The sequence below is a fragment of the Neomonachus schauinslandi genome, chromosome 4 (assembly GCF_002201575.2).
Source record: "Neomonachus schauinslandi chromosome 4, ASM220157v2, whole genome shotgun sequence".
NCBI classification, from domain to species: Eukaryota; Metazoa; Chordata; class Mammalia; order Carnivora; family Phocidae; genus Neomonachus; species Neomonachus schauinslandi.
The window spans coordinates 94,290,504-94,309,920 of NC_058406.1; the positions used below are offsets into that span (position 1 = coordinate 94,290,504).

A 19,417-nucleotide genomic window follows, 5' to 3' on the forward strand; every position below is an offset into this window, starting at 1 on the left:
TCAGGGAAATACAAATCAAAACCACAATGAGATATCACCTCACACCCGTCAGAATGGCTAGTATCAAAAAGACAAAAAATAACAAGTATTGGCAAAGTTGTGGAGAAAAGGGAACCCTCGTGCACTGTTGGTGTGAATGCACATTGGGAATGCACATTTCAGCCACTACAGAAAACAGTATGGATGCTCCTCAAAAACTTAAGTTATAGAAATTCTATACAATCCAATACCCAATTCTACTTCTGGGTATCAGGTATATACACAGAAAACAAAAACACTAATTCAGAAAGATATATGCACCCCTATGTTTACTGCAGTATTACTGACAGTAGCCAATATATAGAAGCAACCTAAGTTTCCAGTGATAGATGAATAAAGAAAGAAGATATGGGATATGCATACAATGGAATGTTAGCCACAAAAAAAAATGAAATTTTGCCACTTATGACAGCATGGATGGACCTAGAGCTAAGTGAAAGAATTGAGAGAAAGACAAATACCACATGATTTCACTCATATGTGGAATCTAAAGAACAAAACAAAAAGACAAACTAAACAATAAACAACCTCATAAATACAGAGAACAAACTGGTGGTTGCCAGAGGAAAGGGGGGTTAGGATGGGCAAAATAGGTGAAGGGGATTAAGAGGTACAAAATTCCATTTATAAAATGAGTAAGTCATGGGGATGAAAGCACAGCATATATATATATGTGTGTGTATATATATATATATATATAGCAGATACAGTCAAGAATATTGTAATAAACTTTTATGGTGACAGATGATAATTGCACTTACCATGTTGAGCATTTTGTAATGCATATAAATGTCAGATGGTTGTGTTATACACCTGTAACTAATATGAATCTTTGTTAAAATCTTTCCAATTTCAAAATGTGTATATTTCAGTTCTGGTAAATGTATTATTTATTTGATAATTTCTTCCCCTCCATGTATTTCCTTTTTCTGGAACACCTCTTAGCTGGTTGTTAGGCTTCCTTCATGAACTGTACTCACTTTTCTATTTTCTTTTTCTTTGTTCTTTTGTATGATTTTTTTTGAGAAATGGCTGCAACTTTACCTTCCACTTTTCTACTAAATTTATTGGGTATTTTTGTTTTCTGGTTCTCTTACTTTTTCATCTCTAGTCCATTTTTTTTTCTTTCCTTTTTTTTTTAAGTATCCAGTTCTTTACACATATTAACTATATCTTTAAAAATAGCATTCTTATGATTCCTTTGTCATTCCTTTATCTCCTTTTTCCTTAGGTTTCAAATATTTGATGATTTTCAACTATCCATTTACATTTAAAAGTGAGGCACTAACATGCTGAATGAGAGTTCAGTGTGCAATGGGTGAAATTTGTTAAGCAGCGGGCCTCATTGTAGAGGGGTAGCCAGACATTTCATTTCCAGTATCCTTTGGTCTTTTTAGCTGGCCAGTTTCTGCAAGAAGCAATTCCAGTCTTCTGTTGGAGATCATAAACCTGGCCACCAGACTTTTCATCTCCATTATTAGTACATTATTTCACCCCACTCTGTGTCTGGTATTCCAGAATCCAGCACTTCTCTGGCTCAGCCTCTCGAGACAGCAAGCTTCCATCCAACCCTCTGTCAGAGGAAGTGAGGGTAACTATGTGACCATGTAGAGTAAGGAAGAAGATCTGGGGATAGGTCTATTGCCCCTTATAAATGGCCCAAACAATCTTATTTTCAGTTCCACCTCATACCTGCAGATCTACCAGATGCATCTAATTCTTGTGTCTTTCAGAAATTAAATACAGGAGTTTTAAACAGAAAGGTCATTTGTTTTATACTGGCATTCCCTACAACAGACACTTACATTTTTACTTTCTTCACTTTCCAACTTTCAAAATTATGTTAATAGCTCTCATTTACAGTAGTCTTCTCTCCCATTCCTTTAATCCTTGTGGACTAATACTTTTTTCCTATTTATTGTAATTTTAGAGGGGTTTCAAAAGAGATCAGATGGAGATTAAGGCACATATTCAAATCATCATCTTCAATGAAGAGTCTCATCTGTCATGTACCCCACCCTCCAGCTTAAGAAATAAAACATTATAAATACAGTTGAAATCACCTTTGTGCTTATGATTAGCCCTTAAGACTTTTTCTAGGAATAAAAAAAATAATAAAATTTTCTAGGTATAAAATCATGTCATTTTCAAACACTGATATTTGTTATTCTAATATTAATTAGAAAAAAATTAAAAAGTAGCACCTGGGTGGCACAGTCAGTTGAGCATCCAGCTCTTGGTTTCAGCTCAGGTTGTGATCTCAGGGTCATGAGATCAGGTCCAGCACTGGACTCAGCGCAGAGTCTCCTTGGGATTTTCTCTCCCTCTGCCCCTCCCATTTGTGCTCTCTCTAAAAAAAAATTTAAGAAAAATAGAAAGAAGGAAGGAAGGAAGGAAAGAAAGAAGGAAGGAAGGAAGGAAGGAGGGAAGGAAGGAAAACCAAAGAAAAACAAAGAATACAAATATACTACTTTGAAGGGACACATGCACCCAATGTTTATAGAAGCATTATCTACAATAGCCAAATTACGGAAGCAGCCCAAGTGTCCCTGGACTGATGAATGGATAAAGATGTGGTTGTATGTATGTATATATCTATACATACATACATATATACAGTGGAATATTACTCAGCCATCAAAAAGAATGGATGCCATTTGCAACACCTGGATGGAGCTAGAGAGTATTATGCTAGGTGAAATATGTAAGTCAGGGAAAGACAAAGATCATATGATTTCACTCATATGTGGAATTTAAGAAACAAAACAAATGAGCAAAGGAGAAAAAAAGAGACAGGGGCAAACCAAGAGACAGACTTTTAACTATAGAGAACAAACTCATGGTTACCAGCGGGGAGGTGTGTGGGGAGATGGGTGAAATAGGCGAAGGGGATTAAGGAGTGCACTTGTGATGAACACCAGGTGATGTATGGAAGTGTTGAATCACTATATTGTACACCTGAAACTAATAGTACCCTGTATGTTAACAGGAATTTAAATGAAAACTTAAAAAAAATAAAAAGAAATTTAAAAAAATACTAGAATGCTCATCTTAGCAAATATATCCCAAGGGATATGGGAGTGACTAAGTTGAGCTTCATCACTGAAAATGATGTTAGACCTTAAATTTAATATATTCTCCCAATTAAGAAATTTTAGAAGACAGTTTTCATTGGGAATATGTATGACATTCTTGTGTACAATATTATGATTTCTCCTATGTTTTTCTATTGGCATAACCTAAGAAAATAGTTATATTGAGATATAATTTACATATTATAAAACATCCATTTTTAGGTGTGCAGTCTTAGTAATTAATTTAGTAGATTTCTAGTATATTTATAGAGTTGTGCAACCATCAGCATATTCAGGTTTCAGAACATTTCCATTAACTCAAAAACAAGAATGGCAGTAAATCTCTGTTCCTATTCCCCAGCCACAGGCAGCCATTAATCTGCTTTCTATTTCTATATATCTGCCTTTTGTAGAAATTTCATATAAACTGAATTACACAGTATACAGTCTTTTGTGTCTGGCCCCTTTCATGTAACATAACATTTTTGAGGTTCATCTATTTTGTAGCATGTATTAATAGTTTTAATTGCTAAGTCATATCCCATTGCATAGTTATAGTATATTTGTTTATCACTCACTAGCTGATAGACATTTGGACTTTTTCCCCCAGTTTTTGGCTATTACAAATAGTACTGCTATGAATATTTGCATGTGCTCATATGTTTTTATTTCTTCTGGATAGATACCTAGGAGTAGAAATGCTGGGTATATGGAAAGTACATATTTAATTTTTTAAGAAACTACCAAACTATTTTCCAGTTTCCATTCCCACCAGCAGTGTAAGAGCATTTTAATTCCTCCATGTCTTTGTCAACACTTGGTAAGGTCACTCTTTTGAATTTTAGCCATTCTAACAGGTGTATGGTAGTATCTCACTATGATTTTAATTTGTACTTCCCTAATGACTAACAATGTTGAGCATATTTTCACGTGCCCATTAGCCATTCATTTACCTTCTTTGGTAAAATATCCATTTGAATATTTTGCCCATTTTTGTATTGGGTTTTTTGTCTTCTTATTGGGTTGCAGGAGTTCTTTATATATTGTACATACAAATACTCTAAATATATTAAAAATATATAAATATAAAATGTTTTCTCCCAGTCTATGGCTTGTCTTTTCATTTTTCAGTGGGATATTCTGGAGTAAATCCTAACCTATGGCTATAGATTTTTTGTAGACACCCTTTGACAGATTGAGGAAATTACTTTTTATTTCTATTTTATTATTAATGGGCATTAAATTCTGTCAAATGCTTTTGTTTCTAATGAGAAGATCATGCAGTTTTGTCCTTTATTCTATCAATATGGTATATTACATTAATTTATTTTCAAATGCTAAACCAACATTGCATTCCTAGGATAAACCCCACTTGGTCACAGTAGATAATCCATTTTATATGTTGTTGAATTTGGTTTGCTAATATTTTCTCAAAGATTTCACACCTATGTTCACAACGATTTTTCTTGTGATGTCTTTGTCTGGCTTTGGAATCAGGATAATACTGATCTCATAAAATGACTTGGGAAGGGGCGCCTGGGTGGCTCAGTCGTTAAGCGTCTGCCTTCGGCTCAGGTCATGATCCCAGGGTCCTGGGATCGAGCCCCGCATCGGCTCCCTGCTCAGCGGGAAGCCTGCTTCTCCCTCTCCCACTCCCCCTGCTTGTGTTCCCTCTCTCACTGTGTCTCTCTCTGTCAAATAAATAAATAAAATCTTAAAAAAAAAAAAAAAAGAGTGGGGAAGTGTACTTCCTCCTCTGTTTTCTGAAAGAGTTTGTGGAGGATTAGCGTATTTGTTCTTGACTTAATTAACTGCTATTCATCCTTCAGATCTCATTTAAGTATCAGTTCCTCAGGGAAGGCTTCCTGACCTCCTTGACTAAGTCCATTTCCCTTGTTATAACTGTAATGGCTTGTAAATAAGCTCTTCTTCTTGTAAAAATAAATAAATTTTATTCATTAATAGGATTTTTATTATTGTTTCTCTCCCAATTTACTTTAAGCTCCATGAAAAGAAAAATATTGAGTGTTTTTGCTCATCACTATGTAGATATTAGTGCCTAGCCTACTACCTGACACGTGGTAGGTAGGAGCTCAGCAAATACTTGGCAATTGAAAAATACATAATGATTGGGGCGCCTGGGTGGCTCAGTCAGTTAAGCATCTGCCTTCAGCTCAGGTCATGATCCCAGGGTCCTGGGATCAAGCCCCGCATCAGGCTCCCTGCGCTCCGTGGGAAGCCTGCTTCTCCCTCTCCCACTCCCCCTGCTTGTGTTCCCTCTCTGGCTGTCTTTCTCTCTGTCAAATAAATAAAACCTTAAAAAAAAAAAAAAAAAGAAAAATACATAATGATTGCTTTAGTTTTATTTTTGGTATTTCTTTCCCTTCTTTACTTGGAATTATTTTCTTTCTCTAGATTCTTCATATATTAACTTGAATCACTGTAACTCTTTCTGCCTAGTCAATCTAGACATTTTTTGTTCATATAGACATTTAGAGTGATATAATTTCATCAAGTATTACTTCAGAAACATTCCATAGATTTTGTTATGTCTGTCCTTCTATCCTTCAAAAACACAAACACCATGTGGCCTCCCTATTCAAAAACCATGAAAATGTTTCCATTTTCTATAGAATAATATCAAAAGTTCTTAGTGAATCAGTCAAATCAGCTCCAAACTGATACATGGCCTATCATCTCACCTATATACCTTATACTCCAATCAGATACAGATAGGGCTATTTGTTCTTTTCTTAAACAAGTATTATACTTCTGTTTATAAGTACTTTTCCCCTTGTGCTCAGCATCTAGCAAAATCCTTAAACACAGTAGCTCAAGAAACATTTGTGGAAGAGTTCACATCACTTTTCATACTCATAGTTAAGATTTTTAAAGTTTACATCTTTTATAATTTTGAATTATATTTTTTAATTGAAGCAATTGCTATGTTTTATTCCCATGTCCTCACATTTGCAAATTTTTCTCTTTCCAGTGGTAACAACCTTTTGTTTTATTATTTATTGAAGTATAATTAACATACAGTTTCAGGTGTACAATATGATGATTCAACAATTCTCTATGTTACTTATTACAATAAGTATCCTCTTAATCTCTTTGATCTATTTCACCCATCCATCAACATCCACTTCCCTTCTGGCAACCACCAGTTTGTTCTCTGTATTTAAGAGTCTGTTTTGTCTGTCTCCTTTTTTGTTTATTCATTTTTTTTTGTTTCATGAATTCCACATGAGTGAAATCATATGGTATTTGTCTTTGTCTGACTCATTTCACTCAACATTATATCCTCTAGGCCCATCCAAGTTGTTGCATATGGCAAGATCTCATTCTTTTTTGTGGCTGAGTAATATTCCATTTTATATATGTATATATAATATACATATTTTATATATGTGTATATATACACACACACACACACACATACACACACACACATACACACACCACTTCTTTATCCATTCATCTACTGATGGACACTTAGGTTGCTTCTGTATCTTGGCTATTGTCAATGATGCTGCAATAAACATAGGGGTGCAAATATCCTTTTGAAGTAGTGTTTTTGTTTTCTTTAGGTAAATACCCATTAGTAGATTACTAGGTCATATGGTAATTCTATTTTTAATTTTTTGAGCAACTTCCTTACTGTTTTCCACAGCGGCTGCACCAATTTACATTCCCACCAACAGTGCACAAGGTTTCCTTTTCCTTCATATTCTCACCAGTACTTGTTATTTCTTGTGTTTTTGAGTTTAGCCATTCTGACTGGTATGAGGTGACATCTCATTGTGGTTTTGATGATGAGTGATGTTGAGCCCTGAAGAGACTGTCTTTTCCCCATTGTACATTCTTGCCTCAAATTATATTTTTATTACATAATTTCTAATTTTATTGTATGGTGATCTGATGTTGATATTGCTCATTATTTTTAATTTTCTTTAATTTTTTGTTAAAAAATATATTTGTATAATCTATTTTTAAACTGCACTAAATAGTTTGTATCCTATACTTTGGTCAATTTTTGTCTAAGAGTTAAACATACTTAAAAAGATATCTTGGGGGGCGCCTGGGTGGCTCAGTCATTAAGCGTCTGCCTTTGGCTCAGGTCATGATCCCAGGATCCTGGGATCGAGCCCTGCATCGGGCTCCCTGTTCAGCGGGGAGTCTGTTTCTCCCTCTCCCACTCGCCCTGCTTGTGTTCCCTCTTTCGCTATGTCTCTGTCAAATAAATAAATAAAATCTTTTAAAAAAATTAAAAAATAAAAAGATATCTTGGCTTTTTTCCCACCACCATTAGACTGTGAAATTCAAGTGTCTCTTGTTTACTGTATTCTTAGCACCTAGAACATGTTGGTACATCAGCTCAGCAAAAGTTTTAGAGTTGTCTTTTATTCTTTCCACTGCTGCTAAATTAAAAGTATACATTAAGGAATAATTAGGTAGATTACCTTATGACAGAACAATGAATAAAAAAACATAATAGATGGTGTTAATTAAACACAGCAACAGACACTGAGTTCCTAGTATGAATCAAGATGTTCTAAGAAGGTAATGCAAACACAATTCCTACCTTTGAGGCCTATGAAGATGCACAGGTTAACAAGTAACTTTGATATGGTATACTAAAAGGAAGGTATGCATAAAATGGCATGGAATTAAGAGATGAGAATATCTTTAGTTGGGCAGGGGAAGAAGGTAGGTAAGGCAATTTTATAGCAGTAAATAAAGTCTTTTTAAGGATAAGGAAACCAAATCCAGGAAAACTACAGTGCTGCTCAAGATCACAAGGCTAGGGATCACACAAAGAAGATCTAACTCCCAGTTCTATGCTCTTTCCATTATACCTTACTTACTATCAGTACTTTACAGCAACTAACAGAACAGGATTTAGAGAGTTCCAAAATAAAATCTGGGGTGTTATTCATCCTACCCCATGTCTTTAACATAGAAAAATCAAGGACTGTACAAAATTGTGAAAGTTAGCCATGTACCATGTAGTTCCAACAACTTGCCAGTTGATTAGCCTATAAAAAGAATGCACCCTACAAGTGTTGGATAAATGTATTTCACCCGAGATTTAAACATCCCAGTCCAATCAATGTGACTTAGAGATAAACAGAACCATTAAATTATATGGATGTGTGGGTGTAATATATTTTTTTTAAGTGTTCAGAAAGGGTCTGCAGCAAATCTTTAAAATAGCAAGGTCCAAAACAAGAATCTGCCAGCCATTATTCAGCACATTCCAAGGAAGTGAGACCCTGAATCTGTTGATCTAGGTATTAAAGTCAATATAGAGAGACATTCTTTTAGGGGCAGAGATGGTCCTTTAGGCTTTTCTACATCTGTCAAGACTATCTGATTACATTTGACTACCAAGCAACCTTCCCATGACTAATTTGCACCACCCTCCCATCTCCTCCAGTACATGTTGAGTAATGTTCCAACCCTGACTTTGGAACATTAGGTTATTTAACCCTCCCCTCTGCTATTATAAATTAATAAACTGGCATTCTGAATCCATGTCACTTTTTGGTTGGTTAACATGAAATTACCCTAAGAATCTGCACGGTTCTAAAAGCAGTGTAGAAAAAAGTTTAAGAACCTGAGAACTTTTAAAACCATACTCTAAACCAGTAATTGAAAAAGTGATTCAGGCCACAAATGGATTTGATTTGGCTTGCACAGGAAGAGAAAAAGGAGAAGAAAGAAAAAAGAAGAGGAGAATGAGGTGGGAGAGGAGGTAGAGGAAAGGCGGGAAAAGGGAAGACGCTCTAAAAAATCTGGATATTTCACATAAAAATGCATCTTCCCAGCTTCTCTTGAAAACTCTGAGGCTCTGGCAGTCCTGGGGCTGCATTGCCAGCGTAAGAAGCCACAGCCCCCTTTATAGGGGACATTTGCTTTCTAATTCATCATAGACCAACCACTCCTTTCTATTTCCCTGATACTGACGCCAAATGTCAATTGTCATTTGTCATTCTGCTTGCAGTGTTGTCTTCCTTATAAACGTCAAAGAATAAAGAATATCCATACTTGGTGGATAAGCGCAGATTTTATAAAAAGTACAACCACTCTTCACATTAATTCAGTAAAACAAAGCTAGAATCAAAGAAATCAATTTACCTTAATCTGAGTCTGTTCGATTGACTTTTCCCATATCTGCTGATCATATGCTCCAATCTGAAATAGGGAGCAGGCTATTTAAATAATGCAAAGGAAAATCCTTCTATTTAGGTCAAATCTCACAAAAGTCATGAAACTATTAAGTATCAATATGATACCTGGAAAATGATTATGCTTCTCAGAGGTTAGAATAAATTATTACTTCCAAGGGCTGTTTCCTTCAAAATTCTAAAGTAGCTGGATCTAAAAGTAAGCTAAAAAGCAATGTCCAAAATATTTCAAATTATTACAAGATATTTCCACTTCGTAAGGAAAACATCAGTAGGAAAACTAGAGAGGAATAAAAGGTAACGGGCAGCTCAGTAAGACTGTTGACAGTACCAATCTGAGCTGTGAAGATAAAAGTTTCAGGTCTAAAAAAAAACAACAGCAGTTTGATCAGAAGCAAACTTTCAAAGCGTTGCTGTGGCATTGTGTGATGCAGCCTGGAGAAGGCGGGGGGACTAGAAAATCTTATTCGGGGACCTGGAGCTGAGTTTAAAAGACCTAATGACCTTGTGCATCGGTTTTCCATCTAAGTTGAGAGACCTCGCACTACCAGGCTCAGGGAAAACTAGCAGGATAGTCTTTGCGGGAGCTTTTTGCAGGAACTGTGCTTTACAAATAAAAAAGATTGGTATTACCTTCTTTTGGTACCACGATATAGCATCTCTCTCATTTGAGGCCATCTGCGTCTCCAGGCTGAGAATGGGATTTCACTGAAAATGAAGGAAAACCAGTCGGTGAGTCCGGTTGTTGAAAGGTACTCTCCCAGTTTGGGGAGAACGCAAAAATCGCTTCTCTCAGCCTCTCCATGAGCTGCTGACTGTCTCTCTCCGGCTCTTTGCCAGGAAAAAAAAAAAAAGACAAAAACAGAAGCAAACCAAAAACCTCTGGCGCAGTGGCGCCCCGAGAAGCCTCTCTGCGATATTTGGTGCGAGCGTGTTACAGGGATGCAGGGGAGGGGAAGCGGTGGTGGCTGGAGGCTGAGCTGCACCCCCCTCCTCCGCCCCCCGGCGTCCGGCTCTCACCTGGTGCCCGCTGCCCCGCAGTCCGGCGGCCGGGACCTTCCTCCTCAGTGGCCCCGGCCCCGCCATGAGGCCGGGGGCGAGACAGCGGGCCCCGCAGGCCGCATCTTCCCCCCGAGGCCGAGACGCCGGCGCGGCCGTTACCATGGAGACCGCGGAGGTCGCCCGGGCCTCGGAGGCAGCGGGCCGCCCAGCGCCCAGAGGAGCGCAGTCTGTTGCCGCAGACCCGGCGCCCTCCAAGCCCGACCTACAGGGTCACCGGACGGACCGCTCCCCACCCTGAGAAGCCAAGAATGAACTGGGAAAGGAGGGGATAAAAACTGAAGGACGTCTTCGCTAGCCGCCAGTGGCTACGGCAATGGCCAGAGGCTCAGTGCCCCGCTGTTCGGGTGAAGGCCGAAGGCCCCCCCCCCGCGCGGGAGGCAGCGGCTGCGGGGCGGCGGGCGTGCGTCCTGCTAGGCCGGGCCGGCCGCCGGGCCGTGACTCAGCCGGCCGAGAGCTGGGCGAGGGCAGCGCCGCAGACCAGGGTGCAGCCCCGCTGCGGCTTCCGCTTTCCGGGTTTTGCTGCTCAGATGGCTCCGCCCCCGCCCGGGCCTGGCCGCCGAGCGTTAGCCAGGCGCGGGGATGGAGGGCCTCGGAGCTACTCGAGCGTCAAGGCCAAGGGAGCTCCCTCAGATCAACCTCCAGGTCACGTCCGCAGAAATGACTTTCCCAGCCATCGATCTAAAGGGGGTCGGTCCTGTTCTTATTATAGCTCTCCGTTCAATCCTTTGTAACACTTTTCTTTGCTTTACAGGTTTCTTTGTGCTTCATTAGTTACTACCCGTCTTCCCCAAAGGGCTGTGGGCTCCGCGAGGTCAGAGCCTGGGGCCTGGCAGGAGCCTGGCACATAGGTTCTCAGTTTGGCTGAATGAACGGATGTTCTCCTGAATTTACGCCGTCCTGGGGCGAAGGGCGAGGTGGGCTGCGGCTTAGTGATTGGCTTCCTCTCTCGCCCCCCCAACAGCTCTGAGATTTAAGCTTTCTGGGTGCTCGACGCCAAGGGAAGAGGAGGGACGGCTTGGGGCAGTTCCAGGGCGCTTTTCGCAAATCAGGATAGAAGGTGGCGGCGGGAAGAACTGTTTCTAGGTTAAGAATTCAAGCAGGCTGACAGAGGTCAGGAGAATAGAATGGTTGCGCCCTAAAGCGAGTATTTAAGAATACCTTAGTAAGGTTTTAAGCTGCTTTCCTCCTCTATACTGCACGGGGGTTTTTTTGGCCATTGATGGAACACTGACCCCTAACGGCCATTCCCACTCCACTCGAAGCGGGGTCCTTGCTTGCATATAGCATTTGAGTCAGATAAAGCTAGTGACAGATAATCGTTACACCAGCTACCACTTCAGAAAGCCTAAGAAATGCGATTCTAAGTTTTAAGAGCATTTCTTAACTATTAAATCGGGGTAAGATGAAGTTGTCCCATTTTACTGACAAGGAAAAAGCCACTAAGAAGTAACTCGCACAGAACTAAAAATTATTTCACCCAGGCCTGATTTATTTTTATATTGCACACTTCTGATTTTGCTTCCCGACAGCTTTTCCCCTTAATTCTGTTGGGTTTCAGGACAAATGGCCAACTTGAAAAAAAAACCAAACGGATAAATGACAAATGAAAAAGTCGTCATTGTGTATCTAAATTATTTGCTTTAAGACATAAATTACGAGCATTTTACTTCATTGCTTGGCGCACAGAGACTTTGGGGGGAATTCATGTTAGAATTGAAATCAGGTAAGTTGCATTATGGAATAGTAGGAAGTAGCAAATCATCTTCCAGGTGCCCCTTTTTACCAAGTTTTCAGTCCTTTATTCTAAGGCTGCCACAACACTGCATGGGCTTTGAACCAAGAACTGCATTCAAATCCCTGCCCCAATTAAAGAACTGTGTGATCTTAGGCAATTTATTCAACCTAACAAGCCTGCTTTCTCACCTGTATTTATTATCTTCCTACTAAATACTAAGGGCTGTGAAGATTAAATGAGATACCCTCCTAGAAAGTGCCTGGCCTGTGGCAGTTACTCAGAGAACATTAGTTCCCTTCCTTTTCTTTTCCTAATCAGAACCAAGGTCTATCAGGACTTAGCAAGTATCTCAAAGAAAAGTTCACACGAAAATTCATGAGGGAAAAAACCCCATTGCACTGTGTCACTTAATACATCAATGACATCCAAAATGTCTATTCACCATCTTCATTAACACTGCTTGCTTGCATGTACTTTGAAAAATATGGACATCACCAGATTAAAAATTTAAGATTGTCCTCTCAAGTAGATACAAGCATCAGAGGGCCCAAGTGCCACAAATGCCAAGTGTAGCTTTTCTTCTTCCCAAAAACTAGTTGCATCTCCATATGATGGAATTTTCCCATTATCTCTGACCTTTTCTTTCTTTAGGAAAGAAAAGTCACAAGATTTTCCAGGAGATTAGAAAATGACAGGGGACATACAAAGTGGGGGATTAATACTTTAAAAACAGGTTCCAGGTACCTAGAATTCACATGTACTATTCATTTTCTCATGAAACAGAAGTAAAGGACAAATCAGACTTTTGTTTATTAAAAAAATACTTTACAGGGAAAAAAAAAAACCTCTATGCATTCCATTGTCCTATTTTACAAAGAAATAGCTTAACAATTTAACACACTTAGACAGCTACAAAAAGCACTGTGTTAAAAGGATTATTATTCACACAAATTTAGATTTAAGACTATTCATTAAAAACCTTTTTAAAACACTCGTTAATGTCAATAAACAAACTAAGGCCACACAACGCAAATAGTCCGCCAGGCAAATTATACATTTCATCTATATGCAAAGACCTCTTAGATAAATTAAAGCCACAGGAAAAAAAAAAAAAGTCTTAGCTGCCAATCAAAATGGAGTTTAGTCACAGAAAACACTATTACATGAAAATTTACAACATGTGATAGTAGTACATAAGTATTTCTTTAGAGAATTGAAAAGTGCTATATTAAGAGACAGTGGTCTCAACTACATGCACAAGTGGATCATAAAAAATTTATGAAGAAAATGGAAGGCCATAATATTTATGGAGATACTTGCTTTTAAAGCAACAAACTTTCAGGATGAGGATAGGTCCCTTATGTGCTAAAGAAAAACATTTGTCTTGTACATTTCCTCTACTTACTGCATGACCAATAAATACAGCTACAACTTGTTTAAAAAAAAAAAAACTTAGCAGAAATATGAATTTCTGCCATGTACTAGTGAAAGGCTCTTTTTTTTTTAAACCTGTAGCAATGACAAAATAGATTAGAAAGACACAAACTCAATTATCCTAAAGGTATAAATGCAAATAAGCTTTAATGGCAAATACAGATGAAAATATAATGGGCTAATATTAATGATCAAGAATATATTCACTAAGGGTTTTCTTGAATCTTGGAGTCTCATTTCTAAATTAGTTTTCATTCTAGACACTATTTATAGAGGGAAAGGCAATAAGCAAAAGTTTCTCCAGGCATTAAGTGTGAACTTTATGCCTATTAAGACTGATGCAAGATGTTGCAAGACCTCTTTTCCTAAGGTTTGGTAAAGGATTTTATTAAACAAGCTCCATTTTCCCCCTACAAGAGCTTGTAATACCTGTCAACTGATATTCCATCGGTCTCCAAGGGGAAAGGGCACCTTTCAAGTTTTTAATTAAAAATAATAAAGTACCAGTGAAACAAATTCTAAGTACTGAATAAGCAAATTAAAAGTACAATTAAGCTTAGGAATTCATTTTTAAAGAGTTAAAACTTTGGAGGGGAAAACTAATATGTAGGTTTTTATTATTATTGCTTTATGAATTTGGGATACCTCTGAATCATAATCCTACTCCTAGCATATCTTGGTAATTACAGAATGACTTCTGGGGCAGGGGGAAGACTTTTATCCTTATTTACGAATACCATAAAATCATTCTAGTTACTAAGTTAGGAATATTCATTTATTGGGTCCTTTCCATAAGCACATTTTTAAAATATCCCTCTGCTCCACAAAATACTCAAACTTACAGCCACATTCTGCAAGTAATCTCAAAGAGTTGGCACAACAGATAATATACCAAAAAGGAAGATCAGCTTAAATTTCAGATACAACTTCACTGCCATCACTACTTTACAAATCAGAAGACGCCAGATTGCTCCATGCCTCACTCCACCAAACCAAATAATTTCAAGATTTAGAAAAATTGCAATCATTTGTATCACTAAACTAGGATACAACTTTGAAAGCAGTAAGGAAACTCAAAACTTGAGCTTTTATATTCATCAGTCTTTAAAGCATGCTATTAAATCTAATACTCACATAGGACATTCAGTTTCCAGATACATTACTAGCTAAATGTTTCTCTCTCCATTCTATTGCAATTCTAACATACAATTAATTTATTAGTACATGATTTTAAACATTTGTATACTCTTTTAATGTGTTTATATTGGAGGTGAGGGTAGAAATGTTTTATAAAAGGAAAATGGGGATTTGCTTTTGATTGTAGGTCTTTGCAGATCCGCTGGTTCCTGAGTGATTATACACAGTGCTGGCTGTCAGGAGACAGTCTCCTTATTTATTAGTAATGACCAGCTTAGATGACAGATGGCATCTGCTGGATGGCAAGTGGGAGATGGGGAAATCGGATCTTGGAAGACAAGAAAATAAAAATAAAAAAAGTTTTTGCTTTAACAACCTTGTTCTTCATGATTATTTTAAAAAGCAAATGTTGCCTGAGAAGAATTCTACTTTGCACAGCCTAGTAAAGCTCTATGAAATTCTTCTGGACAGAAAAACAAAAACAAGAAAACCCAATCCATATACTTTTGTGATTAACCTCCCCCCCTCCAAAATAAGAAAAAACACCCTCAAAGGCAGGTCCCTTTAAAAACTAGTCTTGATAAACTAGAATTTACCCTAGAATTTATACCCAAGATTTTAAAACACCCCTGCAATAATCACATTACTTTTCATACCATTCTAATTACCTTATTTACAAAGATAACTAAAACCAACATCACTTCCAATTCATAAATGGTTTACATTGAAATGTTTCTCTATTTGTCTTCATCCTTTGTAACAGAGAATACATACATATACATATATATAAGGAATAATACAGATTCTAACTAATCACTGCAGTATTTGCTGATGGTTACTTTTCTATCGGTTTACACAGTGACCTCTATACTTTGCTAATATGCATTTAACTACACAACAATATTGCACAAAGTAATATTTATAAGATTTAGCCTATTTCAGAATATTTTAGAGAAAATTCATATTTGATATTTCAAAAGATGCAGCTAAGTTTTCATGGTGACAGACATAATAAAGCAGCATCTTTTTTTTTGCCTATGTTAACTGTAAATATTCCAAATCTCACCCTCCAGGAAAAAAAAATCTCCGAATTGCACAATAACCAGGTAGATACAAGAATCTGGTCTTAGGTGTGGGGAATACTCTTCCTTTAATGAACAAAAGGCCTATTGTATTATTAACTAAGAGAAAGTGAAATGTGTATCATGTTAACATTCTAAAATAATAGAAAGTTAAGACTACACCAGCTATATGAACTGTGCCTGTTTGGGGAAAAAAAAAAAAAAAAATTTAAATACTCAGGCACTAAGCAGTAGGTTACCTGAAACTCTAGGATGAAGTCTAGTGCCATATTCTTTATTAGACCATAGCAACACAGAATAATAGTAAATAAACCCAAGTATTCACCAGTTAAAACTGTGAATTGAAGTGTCTCAACAGATCTTTATCATGAAGAAGTTGATGCCAAGTGACAAAAACAGTTTTTCCTAAGTTTCATGCACAAAATATGGCAGCCTCATCAGAAAGACTGATATCATTCTCTAAATTTGATACTCGTGATCAATTTAGGAAGCAAAAGTATCCAAAGTGTGAGGATGCTAGGTAGCAGAATGATAGAGTATCATGTCAACATTATCTCTTTTACCCAATTATCTTCCATAGTTACCATGTATTCTAGAAGAGATTAATGAACCATGGATAATGAATGACCAAGGACTATGCATCTTTAGATATTTTTAATTGAAATATCCACTGGGCTTTAAATAACAGATACAAAAAAGACAGTTTGGATCAGAAAGTGCTGTGCTTTCTCTTTTGTTAAGAAACCAGAGAGCCACTGAATTTTCCTTAGAAACTACCTGTTCTTTGCGGTTGGAACTTACTTGCCCATGAACAAGATGCAAGAACTCTTTCCTGCAACTTTTGCCATTTTTACTCTAGAAACTGAATCCGTGCCATAAAGACACAAGTACCAAAGCATAAATCTGATCTTCTATCATAAAACAGCAAATATGGCAAGAGACAAGGCAAGATAAAATTAAGGGAAGTGAATAATTTACCAAATAAGAATCTGTTATTCCAGAGAATTCTGTTTGATTTGAAGAAGAGATTGAATTGTTACCTCACACCTTAAAACAGAAAGTAGCAGCAGACCCACTATTACATACTGTACTAACGGGATAAGATACAACTCTTAACTTTGCATAATCTGTGTAAAAAAGATATGCTTGACATTTGTGGAATGTCATTTCTCTTTATAGAATTATAGGCAAGATTTCTCCAATAAAACTTAACTTAAGCCAGTTATAAAACTATAACTTCACATCAAAATTTAAAAAAGTTAAAAAATGTGTTTGAATATGTACATATCACACAGGAGTGCTCGAATGTTCCTGTAGATTGTGTTGCTGGTCAGAGTCCAGTCTACTTTCCACCTTTAAAACTGGGACAGGCTGAGTCATCTGATCTTGCTGTAGTTTAAGTTCCGATGAAGGGAAGGACGATGAAGCAGTTGTCAAAAGCTGCATCTCTCTGCATGTTTCTTCAGATTCAGTTTTTACCCTCACACACTGGGAGTCAACTTCTAATTCTTGCTTTCCAGTTAAATCACAGTCCATGGTAGAACTGCTTTCTGTGTTTTGAGTGGCTTCCACAACAGGGTGGTACTGTTTAAGCCTTATATGCCAAGCTAAGCTGCACACTGCTGACACTGTTTTGAACTGATGAATGACATTTCTAGGGATGAAGTAAATATCATTGTCACACAGCTGAATTCTAGCGTAACGAATGCCTTCCCGCCTCATTTGGTTTAGTTTAGCTTCATCCACCCACTGTACACACTGCAGGGAAAAGAAAGTTGCATGACACTTTAAAATACGTAAAAATTTAGTAAAATAAAACATCAGAATTAACACAGGAAAACAGTAGTAGGGCCAAATTAAAGCCAAGCAATACTAAATAATAGACAACTTTCTAAAATTTCCTGTAATGCCTGGGAAACACTTGTCCTCATACTTTACTACCTCTCTAGTAACAAAGTACAGGTTAAAGTCAGGATGGCCTAAGGAATCATTTAAACAACTGTTTCAAAATGCAGCTAGGCATCAATAATGTATTCTTTGCCACACAGAAGGGCAACACTTATCTGCTCCTGTGTCTTTCAACCTTTTGCATGTGAGGACACACAGTGCAATGCGGTTATCAGCTGAGACTGCTTCCAGACAGAACTGAGCAGCCTAGACCTTCTGACCATCTGGGCCCACCTGGCATCCCAAAGATTAAAGTGATTTTAAGCATTCTGCTTGGGAAGCTCTGCTTTAATGACTTTCTGACACCCTGCACACACAGCTTTTAATAGTAATAAAATTAAATTTACCATCCCATGTATCCAATTATAAGATCAAATGCAAAATAAAATGGGTAACAGGCACTTATTTCTATTATCTCACTCGAAAGGTAATAAAAAAGCAAGAGTTTACCTGGGAAACCGGAGGTTCATGAAGGTCTAACTGAAGTCTCTGTACAACATCTGTAAAATCCTCAGCATGAAAACAAATCACATCTTTGGTTATGCGAGGTTGGTCACTCCTAAGATTAACAAAATCAGATTTTAGAAACATGCATCTCATAATGGAAAATGATGACAAATTTCATTTCTCCTATTCCTAGAAATGCTACTACTAGCCTAGAAATAGACCCACAGCTCCTACAAACAAGAGTGTACATTTACGTTTTTTAATCAAGACTTTAAAAATAAATAAAACACCAATAAAGCTGTTTTTAAAAAAATGAAAATTAGATTAGTTGTTACAAAATCAAAATAACAATGACTAAAAACAGTTTCATTCTAAACTACTTGCATCTGCATCCTCTCACCACTCTGCGCCACCATTTCCAGGCCACCCTGTAATGTCATCATCAGGATGGAACAAAGTGGAGAGAAAACGTTATCAGCCATATAAATATCACGCCTTCAGTTTCCAAAGTAGAGAGGGGGGAGAAAAAAGCTGAATGATGTACTTGAAATACTGTCGAGCTGTGATTGAACTATACTTCTAAATAAGGTCAGATCAAACTCTATAGTAATATTGAAGGCCCTGAAGTTATAAATATGAAAAACAAAACAGTTTTTAAATAAGCTAAATTCTATGCTCTGAGCTTTGGGTTCCAATTGAATGTAAAAGGGTGAAGCAACAGGGCACCTGGGTGGCTCAGTTGTTAAGTGTCTGCCTTCAGCTCAGGTCATGATCCCAGGGTCCTGGGATCGAGCCCCACATTGGGCTCCCTGCTCAGCGGGAAGCCTGCTTCTCCCTCTCCCACTCCCCCTGCTTGTGTTCCCTCTCTCCTGTCAAATAAATAAATAAAATCTTAAAAAAAGGGGGGGGGTGCAGCCACTATGGAAAATAGTATTAGCAGTTCCTCCAAAAATTAAAAATAAAATTATCAAATGATCTAGCAATTCCACTTCTGGGTATATACCCAAAAAACTGAAAGCAGAGACATGAAGAGATATTTGTTCACAGCAGCCAAAAGGTGGAAGCAACCCAAGTGTCCACTGATGAATGAATGCTAATGTACCATATACATATAATGGAATACTATTCAGCCTTAAAAAGGAAGGAAATTTTAACACATGGCACAATATGGATGAACCCTGAGGATATTATGCTAGCAAAAATAAGCCAGTCACAAAAAACTACTGTATGATTCCATTTATATGAAGTTATTTAAAGTAGTCAAATTCA

At 37.5% G+C, this 19,417-nt stretch overlaps 2 protein-coding genes across 4 annotated transcripts in view; both read right to left on the minus strand.

Annotated features, from left to right (window-relative positions):
• The window catches only part of PHTF1 (putative homeodomain transcription factor 1), a 62,306-nt gene extending 51,463 nt beyond the window's left edge, over positions 1–10,843 (minus strand). For 2 of the 3 annotated variants that reach the window (XM_021690273.1, XR_002480357.1), the window contains exons 1-3: positions 10,325–10,843; positions 9,938–10,012; positions 9,255–9,311 (exon numbers count right to left, since the gene is read on the minus strand). In XM_021690273.1, the coding sequence (XP_021545948.1) occupies positions 9,255–9,311; positions 9,938–9,982 (102 nt within the window). In that variant the 5' untranslated portion in view covers positions 9,983–10,012; positions 10,325–10,843. Of the gene's footprint in view, positions 1–2,243; positions 2,279–9,254; positions 9,312–9,937; positions 10,013–10,324 lie in introns of those variants that run through there. The other variant, XR_006539892.1, reaches the window with a different exon arrangement.
• A 1,199-nt stretch (positions 10,844–12,042) lies between these two features.
• The window catches only part of RSBN1 (round spermatid basic protein 1), a 48,074-nt gene continuing 40,699 nt past the window's right edge, over positions 12,043–19,417 (minus strand). Inside the window, exons 6-7 of the mRNA XM_021690006.2 lie at positions 18,152–18,260; positions 12,043–17,512 (exon numbers count right to left, since the gene is read on the minus strand). Coding sequence (XP_021545681.1) covers positions 17,042–17,512; positions 18,152–18,260 — 580 coding nt within the window. The 3' untranslated portion in view covers positions 12,043–17,041. The remainder of the gene's footprint in view (positions 17,513–18,151; positions 18,261–19,417) is intronic.